The sequence below is a fragment of the Oryzias latipes genome, chromosome 8 (genome assembly GCF_002234675.1).
Source record: "Oryzias latipes chromosome 8, ASM223467v1".
In the NCBI taxonomy this organism is placed as follows: domain Eukaryota; kingdom Metazoa; phylum Chordata; class Actinopteri; order Beloniformes; family Adrianichthyidae; genus Oryzias; species Oryzias latipes.
In genome coordinates this window covers 12,882,225-12,906,828 of record NC_019866.2, presented here as the reverse complement: position 1 = coordinate 12,906,828, position 24,604 = coordinate 12,882,225, and the positions used below count along the sequence as shown (strand labels likewise).

The 24,604-nt window shown below is 38.3% G+C and overlaps 1 protein-coding gene across 1 annotated transcript; it reads right to left on the bottom strand.

Annotated features, from left to right (window-relative positions):
• Nucleotides 1-1,322: 1,322 nt before the first annotated feature.
• Nucleotides 1,323-21,934, bottom strand: LOC101167457 (voltage-dependent calcium channel gamma-4 subunit). The gene is made up of 4 exons (XM_004071480.4): nt 21,285-21,934; nt 7,299-7,382; nt 4,551-4,691; nt 1,323-4,091 (listed from the first exon to the last, which is right to left on the bottom strand). The coding sequence occupies exons 1-4, from the start codon at nt 21,505-21,507 to the stop codon at nt 3,565-3,567; spliced, it is 975 nt and encodes a 324-aa protein (XP_004071528.1). The 5' UTR covers nt 21,508-21,934; the 3' UTR covers nt 1,323-3,564.
• Nucleotides 21,935-24,604: the final 2,670 nt, after the last annotated feature.

Below are 24,604 nucleotides of genomic sequence, written 5' to 3'. Positions count from 1 at the left end.
GAGGGTCCACAGCCTTTAGAGAGACCCAACTGTGTTCGTTCGCTAATGACAGGAAGCATTACTCATGTTAAATTAGATTAGCTGTGCCCAGAAGCCATTTCTATGAGGGTCATGGTAATATTCATGTCAGAAACTGCTTTCAACACAAGTTTACAACAGCAGTGCAACTCTAACTGAGGTGACATGGAATAGTGAGCTTTTGTGTCATTGAGAGCAGATTGAAATAAAGTGAAATTAGGTGAACGCAGTTTTAGTGCCACATCCAATGATTGCCTTGGCAAAAGTACCTGCTGAGATTAGAGACCGCCTCCTTCACTTGAGTCAAATCTTGAATGTGTTTAACATTTCGATGTAAGAGGTCTGCCATTAGTGTGATGTCCACTATTTTATTTTTTTGACAAGCAGTGTGGAGAGCAGCACTGCAGAGGCTTATTGCTCATTTGGAGATGACAGTGATTCAGTCCTACGCAACTGAGGAGGCACTCGGGGGCCTTGAGGTAACCACAGACATCTGATGGAAGTGCTGCCATTAGAAAGGACATCAGTGAAAAACAAGATCCACTAAAATCATGGTAATTGTGCAAAATAAACATTTTATTTTTCCTCTGTAGCTGCAGCTGTGAAGTGAAATAAGAAATGACTCACTCATTCAGTTTACTTGTAATTAATGTGTAAAAACTGCAAAAGAACACAACACATGAAAAACACTAGCTATTTTTAAAAATCCCTGAGCATTAAAAACATTTTTCAAACATATATATATTTTTTGCACATTTGGGGGATTCGCAAAACTTGGACTACTTCCCAAATTTGTGTATTTCGGCTTAATTTTAGGTATTCAAAAATGGATGCATACAAATCGTTATGGGTTAGGAGCAGATGACTTAGAGGTGCTACATTCGGCGGGCCACAAGCTCCCTGCTCCGCTTCATTCTGATGAACCACTTGTAGCTGGCATCTGATTCAAAACTGTATGGCTGGATAGCTCAAATATTGCTCATCATTGTTGTTGCAGTGGTAATGTTAGATCAGGGTTGTAAGGAGAGCATGTAGAACAGATGGATGTTGGAATGTGGGGGCGGGCTTACTCCACCCAAACAACTCAGATGTGAATTTCTAATGAACTACAGCTGCTCAACAGACACTGTCCTTGAAAATGACACAGGATTTTGATTTAGGCTAAAAATTGCATAATCATATTTAAAAAGACCACAGGGAACGCTTTTACAATAAATGAAAAGATGATTGGAGGGGAACTTGTTAAAGTATCTTCCCAAAAATGTTAATATTTTCCTAATATACCAAGACACCAGGACACATGACCCTGATTTAGTTTATTTGTCCATGTACAGAATATTTGAAGAAAATAAAAAATATATTTGAAACTTAACAATAAAAGCGGCAGATACAGTAGATAGTAAAAAGAGCAAAGGCACTGAAAATACCTTTACAATAGTGATAAGTTTGGTTTTGATCATACTATAACACATTAATACATTATAGATGTTCAAATGTTACACACTCTCCTTTTAAACATCCACACTCAAAGGTTCAGAAGTTTTCTTCATGAAAATAGAGAAGATGCTTCAACATATAGTAAGCCATTGAACAGTAGAAGCACATACAATAAAGTACAGTTACTGCCCAAACGAGGAATAGAAAATTGAATCTTTTCTCCTAAACGTACCGGTACATAATTTACCTATAAAGAAGAATACTCAACAAATCTACTGACTTAAACAAGAAAACCAGTTTCACCTGAATTTAAAAAGTAAATAAAATCACACCGCCAAATTAATAAAGGCATTATTAATAATTTTATTGTTACTTGGATGTTTTTTCCCCCTCTTTTTTCTCACATTATTTGTATTCATAGTACATTTATTTACAGTCCTATACTGAAGGCTGATTTTGATTTGAAATATATATCTATATAAAGTTAAAGACTAACACAAATTGCTTCTTTTTTTGTACATCCAAAGAAACATTCTCATATGGACAGATCCTTCTACAAGTTTGTCTGAGCACGCTCCACACAAATCCTAAAGCAGGCGTTCAAAAAAACAATCTGGAGTCAAACATTCACAGCGTTTAATATAAAACAGTGATGACATTTTATTGTTCCTTTCAAATTATTTTCAACAGGTTTTGGCTCCACTGCTGATCCGTTACGTGCTTGAATCCATCAGAAAAAGATGTTTTTTGCCACAACTACACTGCATTTCCTGAGAGAAATGACAAAGCACAGCAGAGATGGACCTGCAGGTATTTTGAGTCTTAAGAGATGAGAATCCAGACTGTCCCTTCTGCTTCTGTCTGATCCCTTTGCTGGATAAACAAAAGGGAAAGGAAAGCCTCCAGATGGGCTCACAGTCTGGGAGAAGGGCAGACACGAATTTCCCGCCCGGCTGTGATGTTTAACAGTTAAACCTTTGATGCCAAGGATTGGTCCGGAGCAGAAGGGAGTCCTGACCTGGGTTGTTCTCACAGTTCTGGGCACCCCCTCTTTTTTTTGACAGCTTCTCCTTTTCAAACACAATAGCACATCCATCGTGAAGTTGGATGGAGAGATGGCAGACTACTGGATGTGGTTTAAGGTTCGCTCCACTGACAAAAAAAAATTCAATGAATTATAGATGCAAGAAAACAAAAGTCCTGTCTGAACAATCAAGATGATGAAACGTGATGAAGGTTCATGACTTAAGCCTACATGCCAACATTCAACTTCAAGACAGTCATATGGAATCTTAAAAGCTTCCATCACAATTTGTTAAAAGCTTCATTTGGAAGTCATGTAAAAACATAAACATGAGACATAAAATAGTAGTGCTCCTTCTGCAATTTGAAAAATGTGTCAATCGTGACATGAAAATGTAATAACTTTCTAGCCCTGACCAGCGCTTAGAAGCTAAGGTGAGATAGAGCAAATTGAGGACTGTTTGCAATAATACACAGCACTATGATGGAAAAAAATGTAGAGGAATTCAAACTGTTAAACACAGTGGTGGAAATATGATAATTAGAGATTGTACTAGAAAATGCTGTTTGCAGCATCCTCTTTATAGAAAATCATTTCACTATCATTAATAATTTCATAAATTCCATTAAATTCATGTTAAACAATTGAATTAAGTGATTTTGTTTACAATAAGGTTGATTTAGTTTATTCCAATAAATAATGACAGTTTTACTCGTATGTTGTAATTATCTGATATCAAGATATGTTTTATGTATGGGTCTTGGCTTTAACAGAGAGTGTGTTACCTTGCACACTAAATGTTTTGTAGAAATGGCTTTACTCAAGTGTCACACACAAACACAACATTTTTAAATGAAGTACAAGTCATTGAAAATCATTTAGCACCTTGTTTGATTCACACATCTCACTCTCTCGATACATAATGTAGGGATCATCGCACTGATGAGAGCTGGCTTTTTACATTTAATATTACAAAATGGCTATTTTATAAACAATGGAAATTCTGATCGTTTCAAAATTCACAGATTTTACCCAAACATGGCGGTCCGTAGTTCAAATCAGGCGTCTTACCAATCCCTTGTTCATTACACAGGCGTGGTCCTGCGGTTCACACCATCCTTTAAGTCATTGGGGAAACAGTTATGGACCTGCAGGAACTCTGCAGCGCCCTCGTGCTCGGGGCTGTACGTGTTCTCCGTCATACTGTCCCTTGCCAAAGCATACATGGAGAGCTCGTCAAGCGGCCCGCTAGAAGACGGTGCCCCCTTCAAACCAACCACTGGGGAGTTCTCCCTGGAGGCCTCGGAGGAATGAGAGCTGGCCTGCGACGTCCGCCGACGGTAACGGAAGCTCGGTATCCTCGAGTACGGGGAGGAGGAGGAGAGCGAACGGATAAACTCCCGTCGTGCCTTCCAGCGAACCTCCTTGTTCTTCTCAATGTAGATGTTAACGGCCAGGACCGCCACAGATTCGGCTACAATGAAGGAGAGTGCACCAAAGTAGAAGGACCAGCCATAGGAGTAGGTGTACTTCTTGTCATCATCGCGTTTGTCGCCGGGATCTCCTGCGTTGCTGGATATGTAGACAATGATGCCAATGATGTTGCTCAGACCTATGAAACAGAAAACATGTGACAATCAGAAGGAATTGGGAAAAGGCATAAAATTAAATTTTGCAAAGTGGGCGAAATCCATTCAGTACATTAGGATTAATAAGGGTCAAACACAGAGCACATGCTGCGTTGAGCAAATCACCAGCCAGCGTCTACTTGGAGGCTGTGAATCATTTCTGGGATACTTAATGTCTTAGCTTCTTAGAAAGAAGAAGAACTGAAAGTTCGGACCTTCCAGAAAAAGATCATCTTAATGATTGTGCCACTGTACATTGGTCAGATACATAGACTGTAAAAACAATGGACGAATCAAGGTGTGACGTCACCCATAGAAATGCCTTGTGGGTACATGCACTAGTATCTGATAAGTGTGTGAACGCTCTAAAGAATCCACATTCTTGAACTCGCCACACAAGCTCAGTGTGCGTGGCCTCACAGGGAGCACTTTCACCATCTCACCTGCAGCTACAAAAAGAATGCCTGCGCTGAGGAGAACGTTGTTTGTCTTGCTGTAGATGCGTCCCACCCCTACGCAAAGTCCACCAAGCATCAACAGGATGGTGCTGAGGATGGGAAACACGCTAGATGCTCGAACTATACCTGTGGAGAAGATGATGGCAACTTTTTAGTCATTTATTTAGCAAAAGATAAATGTAAACTGTTAACACAGATTAGCATGTCTTGTTTTGGAGATTTTAAATGTAAAAAAGGGGAAAACAGTTTTTTTAAAAATGCATAAAAATGTTGTTATTAACCTTTCGGGACCTTCTTTATTCACTCTCACCACTTTTCTTCCTCTTCTGCCATCCTTTTTTTGAGAAATCCATTATCATTAATTCTTTGGGGGCTTGTTGTGAAAAAGCTTTGATAATCAGCTGTGGGTTGCAACAAGAGCTCTCATAAACCATCACAACCCAAAAAATGCATGATTGTCCAAGGTTGGGTTGCAGTGAAGTGTTTCATTTTTTTATTTTTTCCTGTGATTTATCCTTACAAATGGACTGAGTTGGACTTTTTTGCAAATTAGATGAAGAACCTGACGTTTTTTGAAGAACTGAATACTCAGAACACCCACTATCGCCACCATTTCGAGGAATCACTCAAAATCCATAGAAACAACCTTAAACACATCAATTTAAGGATTTATTTCCTTTTCAGACTAAAATATTAAAGGATTTTTCAAGTGCCAAAGCTGAAGGACAGTTTTAGTTTTACCATTATTTACCCATGAGGCTCTGGATATGATTATAAGATAAACAACAACAAAAATAAATATAACCCAAGGGCTAAGCTTCAGTTTTTTAATAAACTAATAAAAACACAGCTCCATCCCATAAACAATGAACTGTCAATTTTTTACTGTGTTTTCAGGTAAGAGTACATCCTATTATCAGGAAAATAATATCCTCTTATTTTGTTTAATGTCAAAGTATTTATTTCTTTGCCGTAAACAAAGTGCACTTTAATGTGGTACAACAGCTTCAGAATTTTATTTGATAGCAAATACTAAATTATCAAAGGTTACATAAATAAAACTTCACACCCTTTAAGAAACGTTCAAATTTGGTTTATTAGCTGATCTGAACAGTTCAGTTGCAGACTGCACAGTTTCAAATATCAGTTTGAGTCTCAGTAAATTAAATTTGAGGCAAATACGGTAGAAATTGAGCGGACTTTCTTTTACTTTCTGTGCAAATATTCTTACAAGTTGTTAAGTACCATGATACACACTTACCATGTAATTTATCCTTATAATAAACAGTACTTTCTGTTTACCAACTCTCTTCTAAAAAAGCAGCATAAAAAATACAATAACGTACCACATAAGTACTACGTAAGTACCCATCCTCTATGTAAGGTAAGTACTATGAAATGCACATAAACTTATCAAGTAAAAAGTAAATTCTTGGCACTTCTACATGGTACTTCAAAGGTATTTTCTGTCTTGTCACACATGGTAAATACCATGAAACTTACAATGACATAGCATGTAAATTTAAGATACTTTATTTGTACTTATCTTGTCCTTCCATGTGACAAGTACCACAAGAGACTTGTTAATTCAACACATAAATATCCAGTAAGTACCATGTAAAAACCCAGTGGGTTCTACCCGTAGGCCTACCCGTACTATATTGCTGTTCACCTTTAGCCTTTCAACAGATTTTTTTAAGTGCAACTTTGCATGATTTTTTTTCTTGCAGCGAATTGGATTATGCATCCTGACTGGCTGTTGACATTGTCATTAAACGTCCTCCATTGCATGTCTCCTGTACAGAATACGATCAGTTTGTCACATTTACATAAATATTTGATGCAATCAAATCGTTGTTTTGATTTCATAATACTAGACTTTTTTATGGAGGTTTAAACTAATTAAGAGGGAAAATTTGAAAATGTTCATGTATGTCTGAGAAAAGTATAGAAGGTGTGTAGTGAGGAGTTTTACAGCCTTAAAAAATCTGTAATCCTACTTCACGGGTCATTTATGGAACTTATTTGATAAGTGAGGGAACACTGCATTACTTACCGTAAGTATTAAGTGTAACTACAAATTCTTAATGAAAAAGTTTGGTTTTGATCTTAGTACTATCCACATGCTTTGTAATCAAAATAATTGTAAAAAAAAAAAAAAGTGTTTTCGTCATAATGGAAATAAAAGCTGCAATAAAAAATAAATGATCAAAGCTAAAACAAAACATGTGCAAAAAAGGTGAGAGACATTTCTCATATTTCTCTTGCATCTAAAAAATAATAATCCCAATATTAAGTTTCTTTTGAAAAATTTTTTGTGTTTTTTTCAAACTGTGTCAAAGTATGCAGCCAGAACACACTTTGACAGCTGAATAAGAGTATGGTTTTTATCTAGGTATTTCTGACCAGACATGGCAGCTTTTTGAGACAAACCCTGGTCCCCTTTGCCCCCAGGAAAACACAGCAAGGTGGCAGCTGTCGGTTTCCAATTACAAGACCATGTTTTAACCAGGTCTTTCTGCTCACAGCGGTTTCACCTGAGCAGGTCTGAGGACATTTCACTCCTCTCAGACTGGAACGACAGCTGAGTGATGCACAGTTTCTGTTCACTGTAAATGCAAGAAGACAGCCCTGCTCTGGCAAACAGGATTGTCTCAGGACATGTGGTTTGCCCTTTAGAGAACTGCCAGAGCTAACAAAGCCAGACAAAAAGGATGAGCGGGACACACTTACGGAGCAGATATTCAGAGCTGTCTGTGTCGTAGTCGTTGTCATCTGGGAAATGGTTGATTCTGTAACAGCTGCCTTGATTGATGCCTGCAGCACAGAGGAACCAGAGAGAGTCTCCATGAAAATGTGGCAAAGGAGACAGCGCTTGAAAGAATGGGAATTTTGTGGAGGGACATATTTGGTTTTAAATGTTCTTGTTTTTGCACATTCTTTACCTTATCTTTCATCAATAAAATTAAGTGCTACACTGGCCAAAGGGAACAGGATTGGGCGACCCACAAGCCAAACATTCTCCAGGATCAACTCTGAAGTTGATATTTTACCCTCAGTGGAAATATGTTAAAAACCTTTTTAAAAAATACCAGTTCTTTAAAGTGTATTCTTAAAGAAGCATTTTAACACCCATAGAGACCTAGTTGACTCCAATCATTAGCCGCGGTTACATGTGCATATCTCGATCAGATCAATGGTCAGATTAGAAATCAACCGTGTACATGGGCCCAGAAAAACTTTTTCCGTTGCGAACGAATGTTCACATGGTCACACTTTTGGTCAGAATAAATCATTTGGGCATGCGCAGTAGTGTTGAAAATACCGGAAGAGGAATTGAGTCCCACTGTAAACAAAGTGAGCTGCTGTATACATTTATGCAGAAGCTCTGTAATATACAAGATAATCTTCTAAATGTGCTTTTATTAATGTTATGAATATTATGAAGCACCTGTTCGCTCATCATTTTATTTTTAATCTGTGTGGTTGGTGCTTTTTTTTTGTGGAAGAACGGAGCTGAAAGAAGCCAGGGTTTGGAGTGGGCTACACATGCCAACAACATTACACTTTTTTGATGAACATAAAATCCATGCGGGAAATGTCGCAATCTGCATCCTGGCTGCACGTAAATATGTAAAGATAACATTAGCCTTTATTTTGTCTGGACACGACTGGAAACACAAATTCACGTGATTGTTTGAACGGTTTCTAAGGACTGAGCGGCATTTCTGCTTTGAAAAGCTCACACACCGCCCCAAAGCCGCTGTGTGAGCTGGAAGTCTGAGCTCTGCTGCAGACACACAGTTCTCCAGAGTCCGGCAGCCGCTAACCCAGAGCGGCGGGTCGGAAGCCTCCCCCCCAGACGCACACATAAAACAAAGCACCACCGCCCTGTCCTCAAACACAAAGCTATAAGTCCAGCTGCCCTGCTCACAGAGACAGTTCATTCGCGCAAAGTAGCCGGTCGGTCTCGTATGCTCTCCAAAGCTTTCTCTGAAGCACCGCACCTTATATGCGTGACGTAAACCAGAGCAGTAGTGACACACTATCAGAATGAACTGTTTACATGCAACACGGTCGGATAAACAATCGGCATAACCCACCTATCTCCATCGGAAAGAAATTTTGATCCGAACAAGTCTCATGGGGCAGAGTATTCCGAACGGGGTGTTTACATGACGCATTTCTCTTCCAATCAGGCGTTCTTTCCGATTACTTTTGTCCATGTAAATGCAGCTATTGACTGTATATTAGAACTGGACTGACAGTCCCTTGCCTTCCAAACAGGATTTCACATTAAGTTCAAATTAAATTAGACATTCTTGCTGTTTGCTTTCCCTCATTAGTTCTGCACTACAATATAAAGCATTTCCATCAAAATGAGTGTTTCTATCAATAGCAACAGTAACTAATTGACAACATTTAGTACCATGCTTTCCACTGTTTTTTAAATTCCCATTTAAAAGACAATCCAATCAATTGTGGTGCACTTTAAAAATTCCACTTGCAAAGCTAGAAAAAACCACAAATGGTGAGTGGGTCCAGTGGAAGCAGCGTGGGGGATAAAAGTGTAAATAGTAACAGCGGTTACTACAGCCTGGTATGTCACACATGTATCCATTATGTTACTAGCTCAGCTTCGAGCTCATTCTGTTTATAGCACTTGACTTACACCCACTTTCCTCCATCTGTACTTAAGATAATATCTTGAAATTGAGGGGCTTTTATTTGTTTTGAGAAATGACTCAGTTTGTTTGAGATTAATGCAAGATGTTAAAAAACATGAGTAACAAAAAAAAAAAAATAACAAAAGGTGAGTGGCAAAATGAATAAATAAAATGCATCTATACATCCACTTTCAAAGCCTGCTTTCAAATCCCATTTGGGGTCACGAGGTTGCCCAAAGGCGGGGTACATCCTAAACAAGTTGTCAAATCTGTTGCAGGGCTACACACATGCACACCCATGGGGCAATTTAGAGTCAACAATTAACCTATGAAGCATGTTTCTGGACTGTGGGTGGAAACAAGAGTGCCAGGAGAAAACCCATGCATGCACAAAGAGAAGAGTGAAAAACATTAATAATTAATAGATTGTGGATGTTGTAATCTGCATATTTAGAAAAAAAATTTAAATAAGAAGACAAACTAGACGGTGCCTAATACACAGGTTTGATTCCTTTAGTAGCAGTAGTTGTTTTTTTTTAAGTTAAGATCAGCATTTAAGCATACTAAAACAAGACAATTTTAAAGTGTTTGTACATGTATTTTGTATTTCTTTGTATTTTTGTGGCCAAAAGTTTTGAGAATTACATAAATATTGGAAATTTAAAAAGTTGCTGCTTAATTTTTTATAATAGCAATTTGCATGTACTCCAGAGTGTTGTGAAAAGTGATCAGATCAATTGCATAGTCCTTCTTTGCCATGAGAAATTAACTTAATCCACTGTATTTCATTGCTGTCATTAAAGGACCTGCTGAGATCATTTCAGTCATCGTCTTGTTAACTCAGGTGAGAATGTTGACGAGACAAGGCTGGAGATCTTTATGTCAGGCTGATTGGGTTCGAGTGGCAGACTTGACATGTTAAAAGGAGGGTGATGCATGAAATCATTCTTCTTCCATCTTTCAAGGCAAGAGGTTCAATTCTTGTTAAGAAGACTTCAGAGTGTTCAAGAAAGTCCAGCAAGCGACAGGATTGTTTCCTAAAGAGGATTCAGCTGCGGGATCGGAATGCCACCATAGCTTGCTCATAAATGGCAGCAGGCAGGTGTGAGCGCAGTGAGGCGAAAACTTTCGGAAGATGGCCTGTAAAAGAAGCCACATCTGTCCGAAAAAAGCATCAGGGACAGATTGATCTTTTGTAAAAAGTCTGGTGAATGGACTGCTGAGGACTGGGGCAAAGTCCTATTCTCTGATTGTTTGGGGCATCTGAAGAAAGGCTTGTCGGGAGAAGGAAAGCTAAGCACTACCATCAGTCCTGTGTCCTGCCAACAGTAAAGCATCTTAAGACCATTCATGTGTGGGGTTGCTTCTCATCCAAGGGAGTGGGTTCACTCAGAATTTTTCCCCAAAACACAGCCATGAAATAAGAATGGTACCCTCCAACAGCAACTTCTTCCAACAATCCAACAACGGTTTGGTCACCGACAATGCATTTTCCAGCACAATGAAGCACCGTGCCATATGGCAAAAATGATAACTAAGTGGCTCGAGGACCAAAACATTGAAATTTTGGGACCATTGCCTGGAAAGTCCCCAGATCTTAAGCCCATTGAGAACTTGTGGTCCTTCCTCAGAAAGCGGGTGGACAAACAAAAACCCACTCATTCTGACAAACTCCAAGATGTTATTATGAAAGAATGGGTTGCTATCAGTCAGGATTTGGCTCAGAAGTTGATTGAGAGCATGCCCAGCCGAATGGCAGAGGTCCTCAAAGATAAGGGCCAACACTGCAAATACTTACTCTTTGCATAAATGTCATGTAATTGTTGATAAAAGCCTTTGAAACATATGAAGTGCATGTAATTATATTTCAGTACATCATAAAAACAACTGAAACAAAGATCTAAAAGCAGTTTAGCAGCAAACTTTGTGAAAACTAATATTTGTGTCATTCTCAAAACCTTTTGCCATGACTGTAAATATGTGTGTGCGCTTTTTTTTTACATCATAGCCAGGGGATTAATCTGCAAGATTACAATTTTTTCCCCCAATTTAAGGTCATCTTGCACACCAAAACTTTATTTTGTACAGCAGATCATTTATTACCATTAAAATGTTTCAATAAAAGCTGCTACAGTTCTGAAAACTCCAGCTAAGGATATCTGGGTTCCATCTTGTCTGCAGCCAGGTCCCCTTTCAAAATGTGTCCTCCTTTGATCCTTCCTCTGAAGGAAAGGTGAGTTGCAGTCGCAGTCACAGAAATGCCCTAATCTAACCCCTTAATGCTGAGAGTCAAGCAGGGATGTAATGGGTCCCATTTTAAAAGTTATTGGTATGACTCTACCATGGATTTGAAACTCCCAGTCTTTGGTGGACATTCCTCTATAGGCGATTAAGCTGGTTGTTGAGATGTTTGCTGATTTTTTGTAAAATGTGTGTAAGGCTGATCTTTGCAAACAATCTAAGATTACCTATTTACATTTTTGTGTGTTTTTTGCAGTTGTTTTCTTTTGCATTGCATGGGTGAAAGCAACCATCTACAAAGCAGATACTTTTTGCATCCCCTTCTGTTTTTTTCATCATTTCAAAAAAGACATTGGTGGTTAACATAGATTGACATAGATTGGGTATATGATAGATAAACCTTAAGAGAAAAGCCAAACTTTCATTAATTTAACACCTTCTTAATAATCCATCAGTTTTGCTCCATCTCAGCTGCTAAAAAGTGAGCCGTATGACCACTGTTGTCTGTGACAGCTTTGAAGGCTACCCTAACTAGGTCTGCTACTTAATAAGGGAAATCCAATTAATTAGTGTCACATCAGTTGTTAAAAAGGGAGCGCAAGTTTCTGTGTCTAGTCACTGTTGGGAAAAAAGGTTATGCACTATTTAAAGCTGAGACTTTGTGTCTTGTGAAAAAAAGCCTTTGTTTTACATGGTTAGATAACAAACACCTTTACGGTTCTGTTTAATTGCTGTGCAAACACCAATTTATTCTGGTCTAGAAGGAAACCCACTGTGTATTTGTGTCATAATAACTTATTTGCTTTGCAAAACCAGTTAAACATTCAAATATTTCTCTACAAAAAGTATTTTCTGTTTTAAACATTGACATCATATTGTTTCTTTGTGCATTCAGGCTGTTGCTGAACACACCAAGGTTCACTTTCGAGGGTGTTGCTTTCAGGTTGATCAGTTTCAGTGAGCTTCAACACCGTCGCACCCAGGTGTTTTTATTCAGGAGAAGATTAAGCACAACAACATTTGAGGAAATCACGTTATAAAGTTAACAATATATGATAAAGGATTGAATACAAAACTATGGGTGAAACTGAGAATTACTTTATCGTTAGCATGCAGGACCAAACCAGTCTTTCTCAAGGATCAGACTTGGAATGACCTCAAGCTTACAACTTTTTTTTTGTCTTTGTTCTTTCAAATAGATAACTACACCCCTTGGGACATCCCCCTGTATGGATCGGTTGCCAATGTGTTTGAACCTTTCTGCCAATAGAGGGTCTGACTGTAATTGGTTTAACAGATGTGTGGTATGAGCTGCAGGGGTGAGCCTGCAGTGAATGCAGAAAAGCATTAGGGGGAGGTTAAAATATCAATATTTGTTCACGTAAAATTACAAAACTCGTATACATTATTTTAGTCTTACAAAAATACATTCTATAACCCACCATAAAAGCCCATTTAATGCTTTTGTGTAAACGTTGGAGACTGTAGGATATGGATGGCAACTTTTTAGCTAATTGAACAATTAATGAGTAGCAAAGACATATGAATAAGTGGCAATTACCATCATAAAATTGTATTTTATGAGAGGAATTCTCATAGACGTACAACATACTGGGACATTGCACTTTGAAACTCCGGTTATATCTATGTTCTTAGTCACCATAGGTTAAGGAGAGTAATTGTCTTTCCTCTGTCTGCATGCTTTACTACCTGTCACCATATATTAGTCATCTGATTGTTTAGACATGCAATTTTTTCATGTAAAATTTCATTTGTTGGAGAAAAATTGGTTTAAGAAAGGTAGATTTTGCCCTGAAAAGCAGATACCTAACAGCATTTTTCCATCTTTGTCTGATACATTTCATAGTTTCAGGTCTGCTTGTGTGTCACAGGTTCAGTTCCCGCCTTGCCTGCCCATATGTCCAAATATCCATGGATAACACACTGAACCCAAGGGTAACTCCTTGCAGGGCAACATCAGTGTGTGTTCATGGGTGAACTTGGACTGCAGAATGCTGTGTAAAGGTAGACCCATCGGTTATTTGTGGGTGGAGTTGTTGTTATTTTATTTTATTTTATTTTTTTAGAAGCGGTGGTTTTGAAAGTAACAGGAAGCTTAAAAGTTCTAACATTTCATCCATAGTCCTCCTAAATGATCTGGATAAAGGACCCCTATGTTGACCTGTTCTTCAATGATCACATGTCCACAGTCATTTCTATACTGTAAACTGGCTCAGATTTGCAGATTGGACCAACTTGGATCTCTTTGGTTTAATAACAGTTATTCCAGTGTTTGTGCTTATCTATCTCCTTTATCTTCTTCCATAGTTTTAATTATAAATGCATATTTTTACAGAGGATCTCTCTGATCTCTTATTTCCTCTCCTGTCCCATAAAGCTACCTTCACACTGCCCTCGGCAACGTGCGTTCAAGTGACCACTGGCGATGAAAAGTCTATATAAACATGCACAAATGCACGTTTCGGACACTCACGTTCACAAGTCACTACATTTCTACAGCCGTTTTCCTCTTCTACATACAAAACCCTGTTAAACACTTTTTAATAGTTAAACCAAATCAAACTTTGACCAATCAGTGACTGGGATCTGGTAGTGACGTGTGGATGGGGTCCCTTTTAATTCACAGAAATTCCAATTGTTTGAAAATTAATGATGGTGAAGAAATACTTATTGTGGTTTGTGCCCAGACGGAATTGTAGGACACCAAGTATTGCACATATCAGAATAGAGCTGCGGCAGAAAAAAAACTGGTGCAAGATTTGCGCTTTGTTTAGACAGATTGCGCTTTTTGACATTAGGGGGCGAACATGTGCTAGTGAACAGTAGAGGAATAAGAATGAAAAAAGCCCCTCCCTGCTTGTCCAGTGTGAACAGCATGGGTTGAAGGCGCCTTCATGAACCCATGTTCAGGCGTTCTTGAACTTATCTCATAAATCTCATGCTGATTCACATTTTATTCCCTACCGTATATAAGATGTAAAAGGAATTTGGAATTGTTCTATCTTCTTTCTGCTCTCTTCATATTGCAGTTCCCAGTTTTCTTTTGTCCTCTAGCAGATGTTCCAGAAATGCTGAGATTGTCTTTCTGCTTCCTGTTCACTCAGCCCAGGAAACATGTTTCAGTATTTTTCCATGTTTTTCTGTCTCTCAACTGATCAAAGCAAACAGTCAGCCTTTCTGAGTCTGGTTCTGCAGGAGGTTTCCTCCAAACCTTCTGTTCAGAGGGAGTTTTCTCCTCCACTTTAATCGTTGCTCGTTTAGTACAGTTATTACCCTGAAAACTCTTAAATGCAATCTATCGAACATTTATCCGGGCTATTACTGGAACGAAATGAGCAGAATTAGATTATAACAATCATAATTAACAAATCTTGGTTTCATTTTTTATGTATTTTGAGACATGCTTGGCTGGAATCAGACAACAAAAATGGCAAAAGGCAAAAATGTTCTGAAATTATTATAATGTCCTCATGGCTGCAGAGGCCATATGCAGTCTCTGAGGCCCACCTGTGAGGTGAATACTTTCTTGCAGGAAAAGAAAGAGAAGGCATTGAGATTAAACAAAGGAGAAAGGTGAAAGGAAATGAAACAACAGACACACAGGGTGCAGGGACGGGAGCTGAAAACTAATGGTCAAAGGCCATATTAAAGGAAGAAGGGACACCAAGCCTACAAAAAAAAGAGTCTGGATAGAGGGAAAAGATTGTAAGGCTAAATGAAAAAAGAGTAATTAAGGTTGGAGGGTAGTTGCAGGAAGAAACCCCAGCTGACAAATTTACATTCATATAAAGGATTTGAAGACCCATCCCAATGAAAATGGTGCTTTTAACTCTTTTGCGTGGATTTTTTTTTAATGAATGACAAAGGACATATATTTTATAAAATTAAGCCTGAAATTGCATTTCAAAGCAATTCTTTATTTAAATCTTTGTAAATCAGGAGCAGACGAAAAAATACTGCTAGCAAAAGATCATATTTATCACTTCTCTTCTCCATTCCAATGCATCCACTTGCAGACAAATAGTTTCATGTACGTCTTTGTTTCCTTGTCTGAGCTGGTACCTGGATCAAAACTGTATAGCTGGATAGCTCAGAAATTCCTCGCCATCTTCCTTGCACCGTTAATGGGGTCTCAGGGGGTTTTATGCCAGCGAGAGAGAGTGTAAACAGAGAGTCCTCAATTATGGGTGACAGGAAGGAGGGGGGGGCTTGTTCTGCTCCAACGGTCCTGCCCAAAACTAAGCAGTGAATTTCTGATAAACTACTCCGCTCTGCAGAAATTATGTCCTAGAAAGTGACACCTGAGTTTTGATTTTTTGTCAAAAAGCGCATGATTATAATGAAAATACCTCTGGAAATGTGTTTAATATCAAAAGATTATCGGATTGGGAGTCTAAAGGAATGCAGAAACAACTATGGAGTGATAAACTGGGAATCTATAATGTATGATCAACACATTGCGGCAGAAATAACGGCGGAAGTTGCAAACCCCATATGTGCTCAGCATCGCCTCTTCTTCTCCATGGCAACCAGGGCTACTCTTTGATAAGGTTGTTTACATAAACTGTCTCCAAGGATGTTTTTGACATTTCCATCTTCTTCTGACGACCATAACATCAGTTACCAGACACACCCACCTTCTCTTTCATGGATTTGTATGGTTGCTGTAACTGGAGGATGATTATTCCAAAATGAATTTAGTTTATTTTCAGGAACCAATAAGGAAGCCAGCTCAGTGGAATAGCATTATCACTGGTTCTTCAGTCTGCCGTCTCTCACACACAGTAACAGCGGCTCTATTCCTTCACCTCCTCATTCTCACCCTTTAATGCTTCTGACAGCAGATTGATGACTACACAAATCAGAACAGACACATTTATTGCTGGAAACGCACATTTTGCAGTGATATATATGTACAGTAACGCTACAAGTAGCAAGAGGAGCTTTTACTTTTTGTTCTTCTTTTATTCTGAAGAGAACGCAGGCAGGGGAGGGAGCTCTGAGCTTTGGAGCAAGTTGCATGATTAGGTTTTATTAAGCCGTATGGCTGGGATTTGGAAACAAATGTGGACGTGCACACACAGCTAGTTCCGTCTTACACTTATTGCTGTGGAAGCAGTGAAAGCCAAGGCCCCATATGAAAGCCTCTGTGTGATCAAACAAACTGCTCCCATGATTGTTTTGCACCCCCTTTCTCTCCCTCCTTCTCCTCTTTCAGTCCAAATGAGAATGAGAGAAAAGCAATTTGGCGAAGACATCAGTGATTCAGTGTTGATATGACTGACAGTTGGTTAATTAAATTGTCACAAGGCTGTGATTTCTTCAAACACAGCTTGGGTTTGGCTGTGAATGTGCATCCAAGTCGTTAGAGATCTATCGCCACGTTGCTTCTGATGAAGCCTGTCACTTCAGAAAACACATTAGATTCTACGCCTGATGTTTGGGAGACAGATATTTTTAAGTGTTTAGAGTGAAACAAATATGTTACGTTTAAGCTTTGGTTTTCAAATGATGACTAGACGTTTTTTAAACTCCCTCTTTTTTTTTACTTTTAACAGCTGCTTGGATCTCTAGAGCTTCTCACTCTCAAACGTGTCTTGAGTTCCTAAATATTCCCTGTTTCAAAAGGATAAGAAATTCTAAATATGAACAAAAACATGAATTATATTCCTAATTTAAAAGTAAATACCTTTTAATGGTAAGTTACCCAAAACAGATAGTTTACATCTTGCAATAGGTAGTTTGAATTCTTCCTTTCCGGATCTGCTGATATTTTTTTTTAAATTCTGTCTTATTAAACAAATTAATCAACAAGTGTCTGGTTTTATGGCTTGATTTTTCAACAAATTAGTAAAGTTATGTATGGAGGGGCTTGAGTCCTTTTTCTTCCCAGACAGTTGTGGACTTGAGGTTTGTTTCAGGTTTGGGAATTTTGTTTGGTTTTACTTCTGCAAGACCTCTGATAAATGGGTTTATTATTATTATTATTATTATTATTATTATTATTATTATTATTATTATTGTTGTTGTTGTTGTTGTTGTTGTTGTTGTTGTTGTTGTTATATTAATTATTTACATGTTGGTATGTTGTACTATAGTCCAGACATTGTCAATTATTAATTTGGTTGATATATGTACCATTGGAAGGATTTCTGACAATGACATTAACAAACTTTAACCATAAAATCTGAAACTTTATTTGAAGTTGTGACAAAAAATTTGAGAAATGACTTAGACTTACAAAACATGACCTATCTGCATCTTTTGCATTCTTTTTCTTCTTTTTTAAGCCATAATTGCCTCATTGAGCAATTTTTTTCCCAATTTGCCATTATTTTAAGAAAAGAGTGGAATAGTAGTGACATGTTATAGGGTTCATTACCACGTTTATTAGTTTTTGTGTCGCAGATAATTATGCTAACATAGAAAGTATGTTGGCTCTTTAATAAACCTGGCATGTCCAAAAGTCCTGCCTGTGGGCCAAATGCAGCCTTCATTCCAACTTCGTTCCTGTCATAAAATTAATAATACATGGCTCCCAGGACTTTCTAAAAAGTGTGTGTATGATTTCTTGATTGTAATTGGCTGAATTCCATTATTCCGTTGCTAACGTGTGGCAACAATGTCCCTTCATTTCAATAACTGAAAACGAAATAAACAGATTAGTTTCTCTGATCACAATCAAAATCAAATCTCTGTTATTTTCTTGTCCAAATGATTTACATTTAGTAGTTTTACAGTGATCATTTAATAGTCAATAATGTGTAAAATTTATTGTCAACAAATGTTTTTTCCAGACTTTTTCTTGATTTTATTTCTGATCTTCAAATCCAAAATTCACAGTAATTTCAGAGAAAAATGTATGTTCTGTTCTATGTGAAGAAATTAAAAGTATCCCATTGCAAATCAAAAAGTCAATAAATAGATATTTGCATTTTATGTTATTATAAGGGTTCAAAGAATGCTGACCAAATGATTGGCCCAGACACATTTTCACCTCACCAAATCTGTCCCTCTTTGCAAAATGTATGGACACCCCTGACTTATAACAAAAAGCTTAGTAACAAGCCAAGAAAAAGTCTAAAAAACGACAAAACAACCAAACTTTTTAATATTTATAACATCAATTTTAAAAATGGAGTCAATGAGGGCTTTAGGTAAGTTTCATTTTTAGGTAAGTTGACAATATCTGCTACTCAAGTGTTCTTTGGCAGTGAAGTCTTGTCATCATTATTCCCCAAAGCCTTTTTTTTTGTCAGATTGATCATAACATCCCTTTTTTTTTCTTTGTAATTTTATATTTTATCCGGTATGCGATTAAAAATTCATATTTAAGCACACTAATGGCGGAACACTTTAGGGACATGGATTTAAAACAATTGATTTGCTTTTCACATCATCCATCTCTGTTGCTAAAGGGTCCCTTTTAGAAGTAAGAAAACCAAAGGGAGAGTCGTGACACAAAAAATAAAAACTATGACGAGTGGAGGAGTTGAAACTTCAAAGGCAAGACAAAGAAGTACAGCAGAGTATGTGAGGATGGAGCGACTAAAGTTGTGACATGCTGCCTGAAGAGTTCCCCCCACATGGCTTATTGGTTGCTTTACGGTATATTCATTCATTCATCTTCTAAACCCATTTTCACCATTTCGGGGTCATTGGGCTGCCGGAGCCATCCCGGCCTCTTGTGGGCGAAGCCAGGGGACATCCTGGACAGGTCACTAGTCTGTCGCAGAGCCACAAATCACACACCCATGCACTCTCACATTCACACCTAGGGGCAATTTAGAGTAAACATTAACATATGAAGCATGTTTTTGGATAGTGGGAATCCCTGGAGAAAAAACCTACAAATGCACAGGGAAAACATGCAAACTCCACACAGAAAGGTCCTATTGGTACTTTATGATATAATTACAGGTTTTTTATGAAGTGAGAGTAACAAAGTGACCCGCCGACTTTACCTAAAGGAACATAACGCCTTCACAAAATCACTTCTAACCCTGGAGGAAAACAGCTGCTTCTAGATTCACACCAGCTGAGACTTATACTGTAAATTAGATGATCAAAATACATTGTCATAATGAGAAGAAAAAAAAACTTTTAAACATGAAACATACACGACAAAAGTCTCAAAGCTTAATTTGATGTTTTTTTCTTGTTTTCTCCTTATTTGCCCTGCTGGGGAAAAAGAGATGCTTCACGAACCTTTGCTCAGAAACACTAAAGACATTCATTATTGGGGAAGAAGATGAAAACAGAGGGGCGCCAAGCAGCTGCTGCATGTCTATAAGCAGTGAGTTGTCACCAAGAGAGATGTAGTCAGTGTACTGTCTTCAGCAAAACCGGGGTGATGTTGTCCCCAGTAGCTGCACACATCCTCCTCAATAATCCAGTGTGTTTGTCTTTATGGCCGGAAGTGTGTGTGTGTGTGGGGGGGGGGTCTTTCATGCTTTTCCTTTACAATTCTGAGTCTCCATGACAACAGAGCTCCTCACAACAGCATATAGTTTTGGGCAAAGACAACAGAGGTGAAACTATCTCATCCTAACACACCAGGATGCTCTTCTCATATGTTCACCTGCATCACATGGCCAGACTCGCCACTCGTTCATCTCTGACAATGCTTCCTTGTTCTCCTGTCTGTGGGTTCTGTTGATATTGTGCCAGGGAAAATATAGGGTTAACCCATAAATGACGAATCAATAAGTAAAAGGCAGCTATGGATGTCAAGCTTGGAGTTAAAATACAACCACTTTCAGGTGAACTGAGAAACACCTTGGCATATTTTTAATCCAAACCAAAGGAAAGCAACAAAAAAAATGGTTAAATTTTTAATATGACTGTCAATGCAACTCCACCTCTGCCTCAGGCATAACATGCTGGGTTTATGATGGGCACATCTTCTAAATTAAAAAAAAACATTTTTAAATAAAATGTCTATCAGTCCTTGCATCAGGGCTGCATATGTCTGAGCAAATCTTTCCAGTCACATCAGCTCCACCACTGACAGCAAAGAGTCACGGGCTGGTTGCAAGAAAGGCTGGTCAATGAGTGTCTATCTGCCTTTGCAAGACGTCACAGCCAGCGCACCTCCTATATGCAAACAAGAACCCCTTTTAAAATGTTCCCCAAAACGCCTCAGAGAGGGCGTTCTTGTGAGCAAAGACATATTCCCCCGATGCTCCATCAGGAATACATAAATTTCTTCCTTTAATATTTTTGCTTGGACATGACGTGAACTCGGAGTCATCTATTTTTAAATCACTGGGCATGTTTCCATAGCAATTTCAGGGATGTTGCCAAGCAACAGCATCAGATACAATGAAGATATGAATGAAAGTAGACTAATAGTGCACACATTTCCTGGCAGACCCGCATAAAAGTGAATGAGCGCAGACGCGCCGGCTGCCCATCTCGATTTTCTGCCTGACATCACTGTATCGCTCAAAATGTTGGCAGATATGAAATCAGCGTTTATAGTCCGGCTTAATCTGCAAAGAAAAAAAACCGTACTTCTATGTCTAAGTTTTTTCCATCAACCATCTGTCTTTCGTTTGTTTTTCTTCACGTTTTAGGCATATTTAATCCACTGCGCTCATCTCATGAGTTGTTTTGCACGCGTAAAGACCGCGCGCTCAAACAGCTGTGCGCACAGATTTTAATGATAAACTCTTCAGAAAACACAGATAAAGTATTTCTTATTTCCAAAAGTGCAGTCTTATAAGTCTCCCCGTGTAAAAGAGTGCGCGTCTTTGCGCACTGATAATTTTTTAAAGACTTTTCTTACCTTCAATGCAACAGATTCTCCACAGTCCGGAGTGGGTGAGATCGCCTTTCTTAGTTCTGATCTGAGTCTGGGTCTCATCTGTGGTGGTGTTTGTGCCATTACATATGTATGCACGCGAATACAACCAATAGTCCGTTCCAATGGCGATGGTCATCAGGCTGAACGCAGCGAAAGCCCCAGCTGTGGCCAGCAGCGTTTGAACCCCACGGTCACACCAAGCCATGGCGGCTCATACTATAGTCCACACTGTCCAAGGTTCAGTCCGTACGCACCAAAGCGCATCAGTCAGAGCGCGGATGTTCCCGGCATATTCGTGTGACCACTTTCTGGTGCAGGTGAACGATTACAAAAATAAAGAGAAGGGTTGTTTGGAACGCGCTCTCCTGATGCTCCTGACAAATCCCGTTTAGAATGTGAAAGGTCACTAGTTTCGTCCATCACTGATTAGGATCTTAAGGCAGCAGCGCAAAACATTTCTAACCGCCTCACCACTTCCGTTTCTCCTCCTTTACTTAAGTCTCAAAGCACTTTTTTCTTTTACAGACTGTTAAAAACCAACTGCAAGGACGACGTCAACGACTCCAAAGTGAGACCCCACCCTCACAAATCCAAACGGCGCAAAGGATGCGCTTTGAACATACGGAGAGTCTGATCAGCAATTCTCTCCACAATTATTAACTGTTGCGCGAAAGCATGAGATTGGTGGAAGGGGTGTGTGCGCGTTTGTGGCTTAGGGGTGGGTGGGGGGTACATTATAGAAATTCTGATTCATCTGAGACACACGAGCCCTCCCCGAGGAATTCAGGACCTGTGACTATGGTCAAACTTGGTAGGGGAACGGAAGTTCACGCATCAGGTTCAACTGGTTCACGCAAATGAAGATAGATAGATAGATAGATAGATAGATAGATAGATAGATAGATAGATAGATAGATAGATAGATAGATAGATAGATAGATAGATAGATAGATAGATAGACAGACAGACAGACAGACAGACAGACAGACAGACAGACAGACAGACAGACAGACAGACAGACAGACAGACAGATAGATGTCAGCATCCTAAAGTGCTGTTCAGTTGATGCAAACATGCTTCCTCCATCTATAAGCCAGATGGAAGAAATTGACGTGTTTGAAAAGCTTGACTTAGCAAAATGCCTCTGGCAAGAAAAAAAACATAATTACAGCCATCAAGTTTTCAGAATATATGAGAGAACTCCAAATGGGTTTCTAATGCACACTGTTGCTGATTAAAATATTAATTAAACACACGTTGAAGAAAACAATTTTCTTCTAAAATGTCTGTTCTTTGCTTTTTTATTCATGCAATTCCGTCAAACGCATAGATGCCCTTTTCTTTAATATTAAACACATTTATAAACTATGAAGACTATGAAGACATATTTGGGATCAGGCCCGGATTTAGGCCCTCTAGGTGCTGGTAGAGTATAAGGGAGCCAATGGGTGTGCTGAGAGTTTAGGGTGTCATATCCTTTCAACCCCCTAAAATGCATAGAAAACCGTGCTTTATCATATCAGTTAATCTATCCATATGTATGTCTTTTCCTTTGATATATTTTAAATTTCTTTAAAGTTTTTTGTTGAAAGCTCTTCCTGATTTTACCCTCTGCATTTACCAGGCTTGGGATCAGCACAAAAAGGACACTGGTTTGTGCCATGTTGAGGCTGCATTTATCTTTTTTCACATCTGTCTCTTTGTTCATCCCTGACGTTTATTTTTATTTACTTATTTTTGACGTTTTTGTTGTTGTTTTTGGCGTGTGCGTGTTTTTATTTATTTATTTCTAGTTAATTTTGGATTTTTGTGGGCCATCATGTTTGGAGCGTTTTTTGGGGATTAAATTCCTCATCTTCAATGTATGTACATGTCGTATAAGTTCATTTTCTTCTGTTCCAAATCGTAATAAACTTAATTTTAGAATGCAGAGAATGTCCAAAGATATAATAATGAACAAAAGGCTGTTAAATGACAGTATAGCAGTGTTATTACCACTTAATTCAAAATGATTGAAAACAGATCATTCTTGCTAACCCTGTTATTTTTATATAACACTAACAGAGCTGTGATAAAAATGTCACGTTTCAATCCTTGTGCACACACACAGGGAAAAGACAGATAGATAAGATGTCTTTCTCCATTTTTCATAAAACACCTCTGACAGCAGAAAGAGCTATAAGTATGGAACATACTGTACATTGAACATTCAATACGCACTAAACAGTCACTGTAGTAGGTACTCATTCATCTTCTTCTGTTTATTCCCTTTCGGGGTCACGGGGCTGCCAGGTCGCCAGTATGTCACAGGGTGTCGTAGATACTTAGCGTGGCAAAGTGGAGTGTCATTTCTTTGCTTTAAAGTATCTAACAATGACAGTTCAACCCTTTTGGTTAGGACTTGGATTTTTGATATCTTTTCTGAGTGTTCAACATCTTGCATGTTGTTCTCCTTTTAACAGTTTTACATGACTGTTGGCTTCTGACAATGAGCTCTAGCTCGGAAAAAGAGCAGGAAAAACAGAATAAATGGAGAATTTAGAAAACTAATTGAGGAGAGGCCATTAATGTTTCAATCTTTATGTTTGCCATGTTTTAAACGTTTTTTATTAAATAAAGGAAAATGTGTTGTAAGGAACAACTTGAACAATACATTTACATTTATTAAAGTTTATATTTATTTAAACTTTATGAGATAAAATCTCAATTAGAGGTAAAGAAGGGAATTTTTTTAAAAAACTGACCTGCCAACTTTTTTAGTAAGTGAAACATAAAAAGTTATACTGCATGCAGTTAAAATGCACGTAAAAAACTTTTTTGAAAAAATACTGATTTGTACACAAAACTACACTTCTAAAATTTAAATAAATTAATACATCAATTAAACAATTAAACAATTTGCATCCCATGTTTTTGATAAAACATCATATGTGCCTTGTTGCAAAAAGGAAATAAAAAGAAATAAAGCATCCGCAACATATCTTTCCTAATTAAACCTAATTTCTTCTTTAAAAAACATAGCATTTTACTTGAACTACAGAACTAAGAACATCATGTTCAATGAATATTACTCTTTCTAACTTTACAAACTGTAACAAACATACATTTATGTGTTAAAATATGTATTCATTGTGAAAACAGATGGTGGCGCCAGCTCGTTTTTGTGGGTGAAAATCAAATGTACAAAGGTACCGCCTGTGACGCCACAGTACAGAACTCTCGTCATGAACGCGCATGCGCACTGCTCCGCGGTCCCATTCGTTTGTTGCCAGCTGCCAAAGTGCACGAGGAAGCAGACAGTG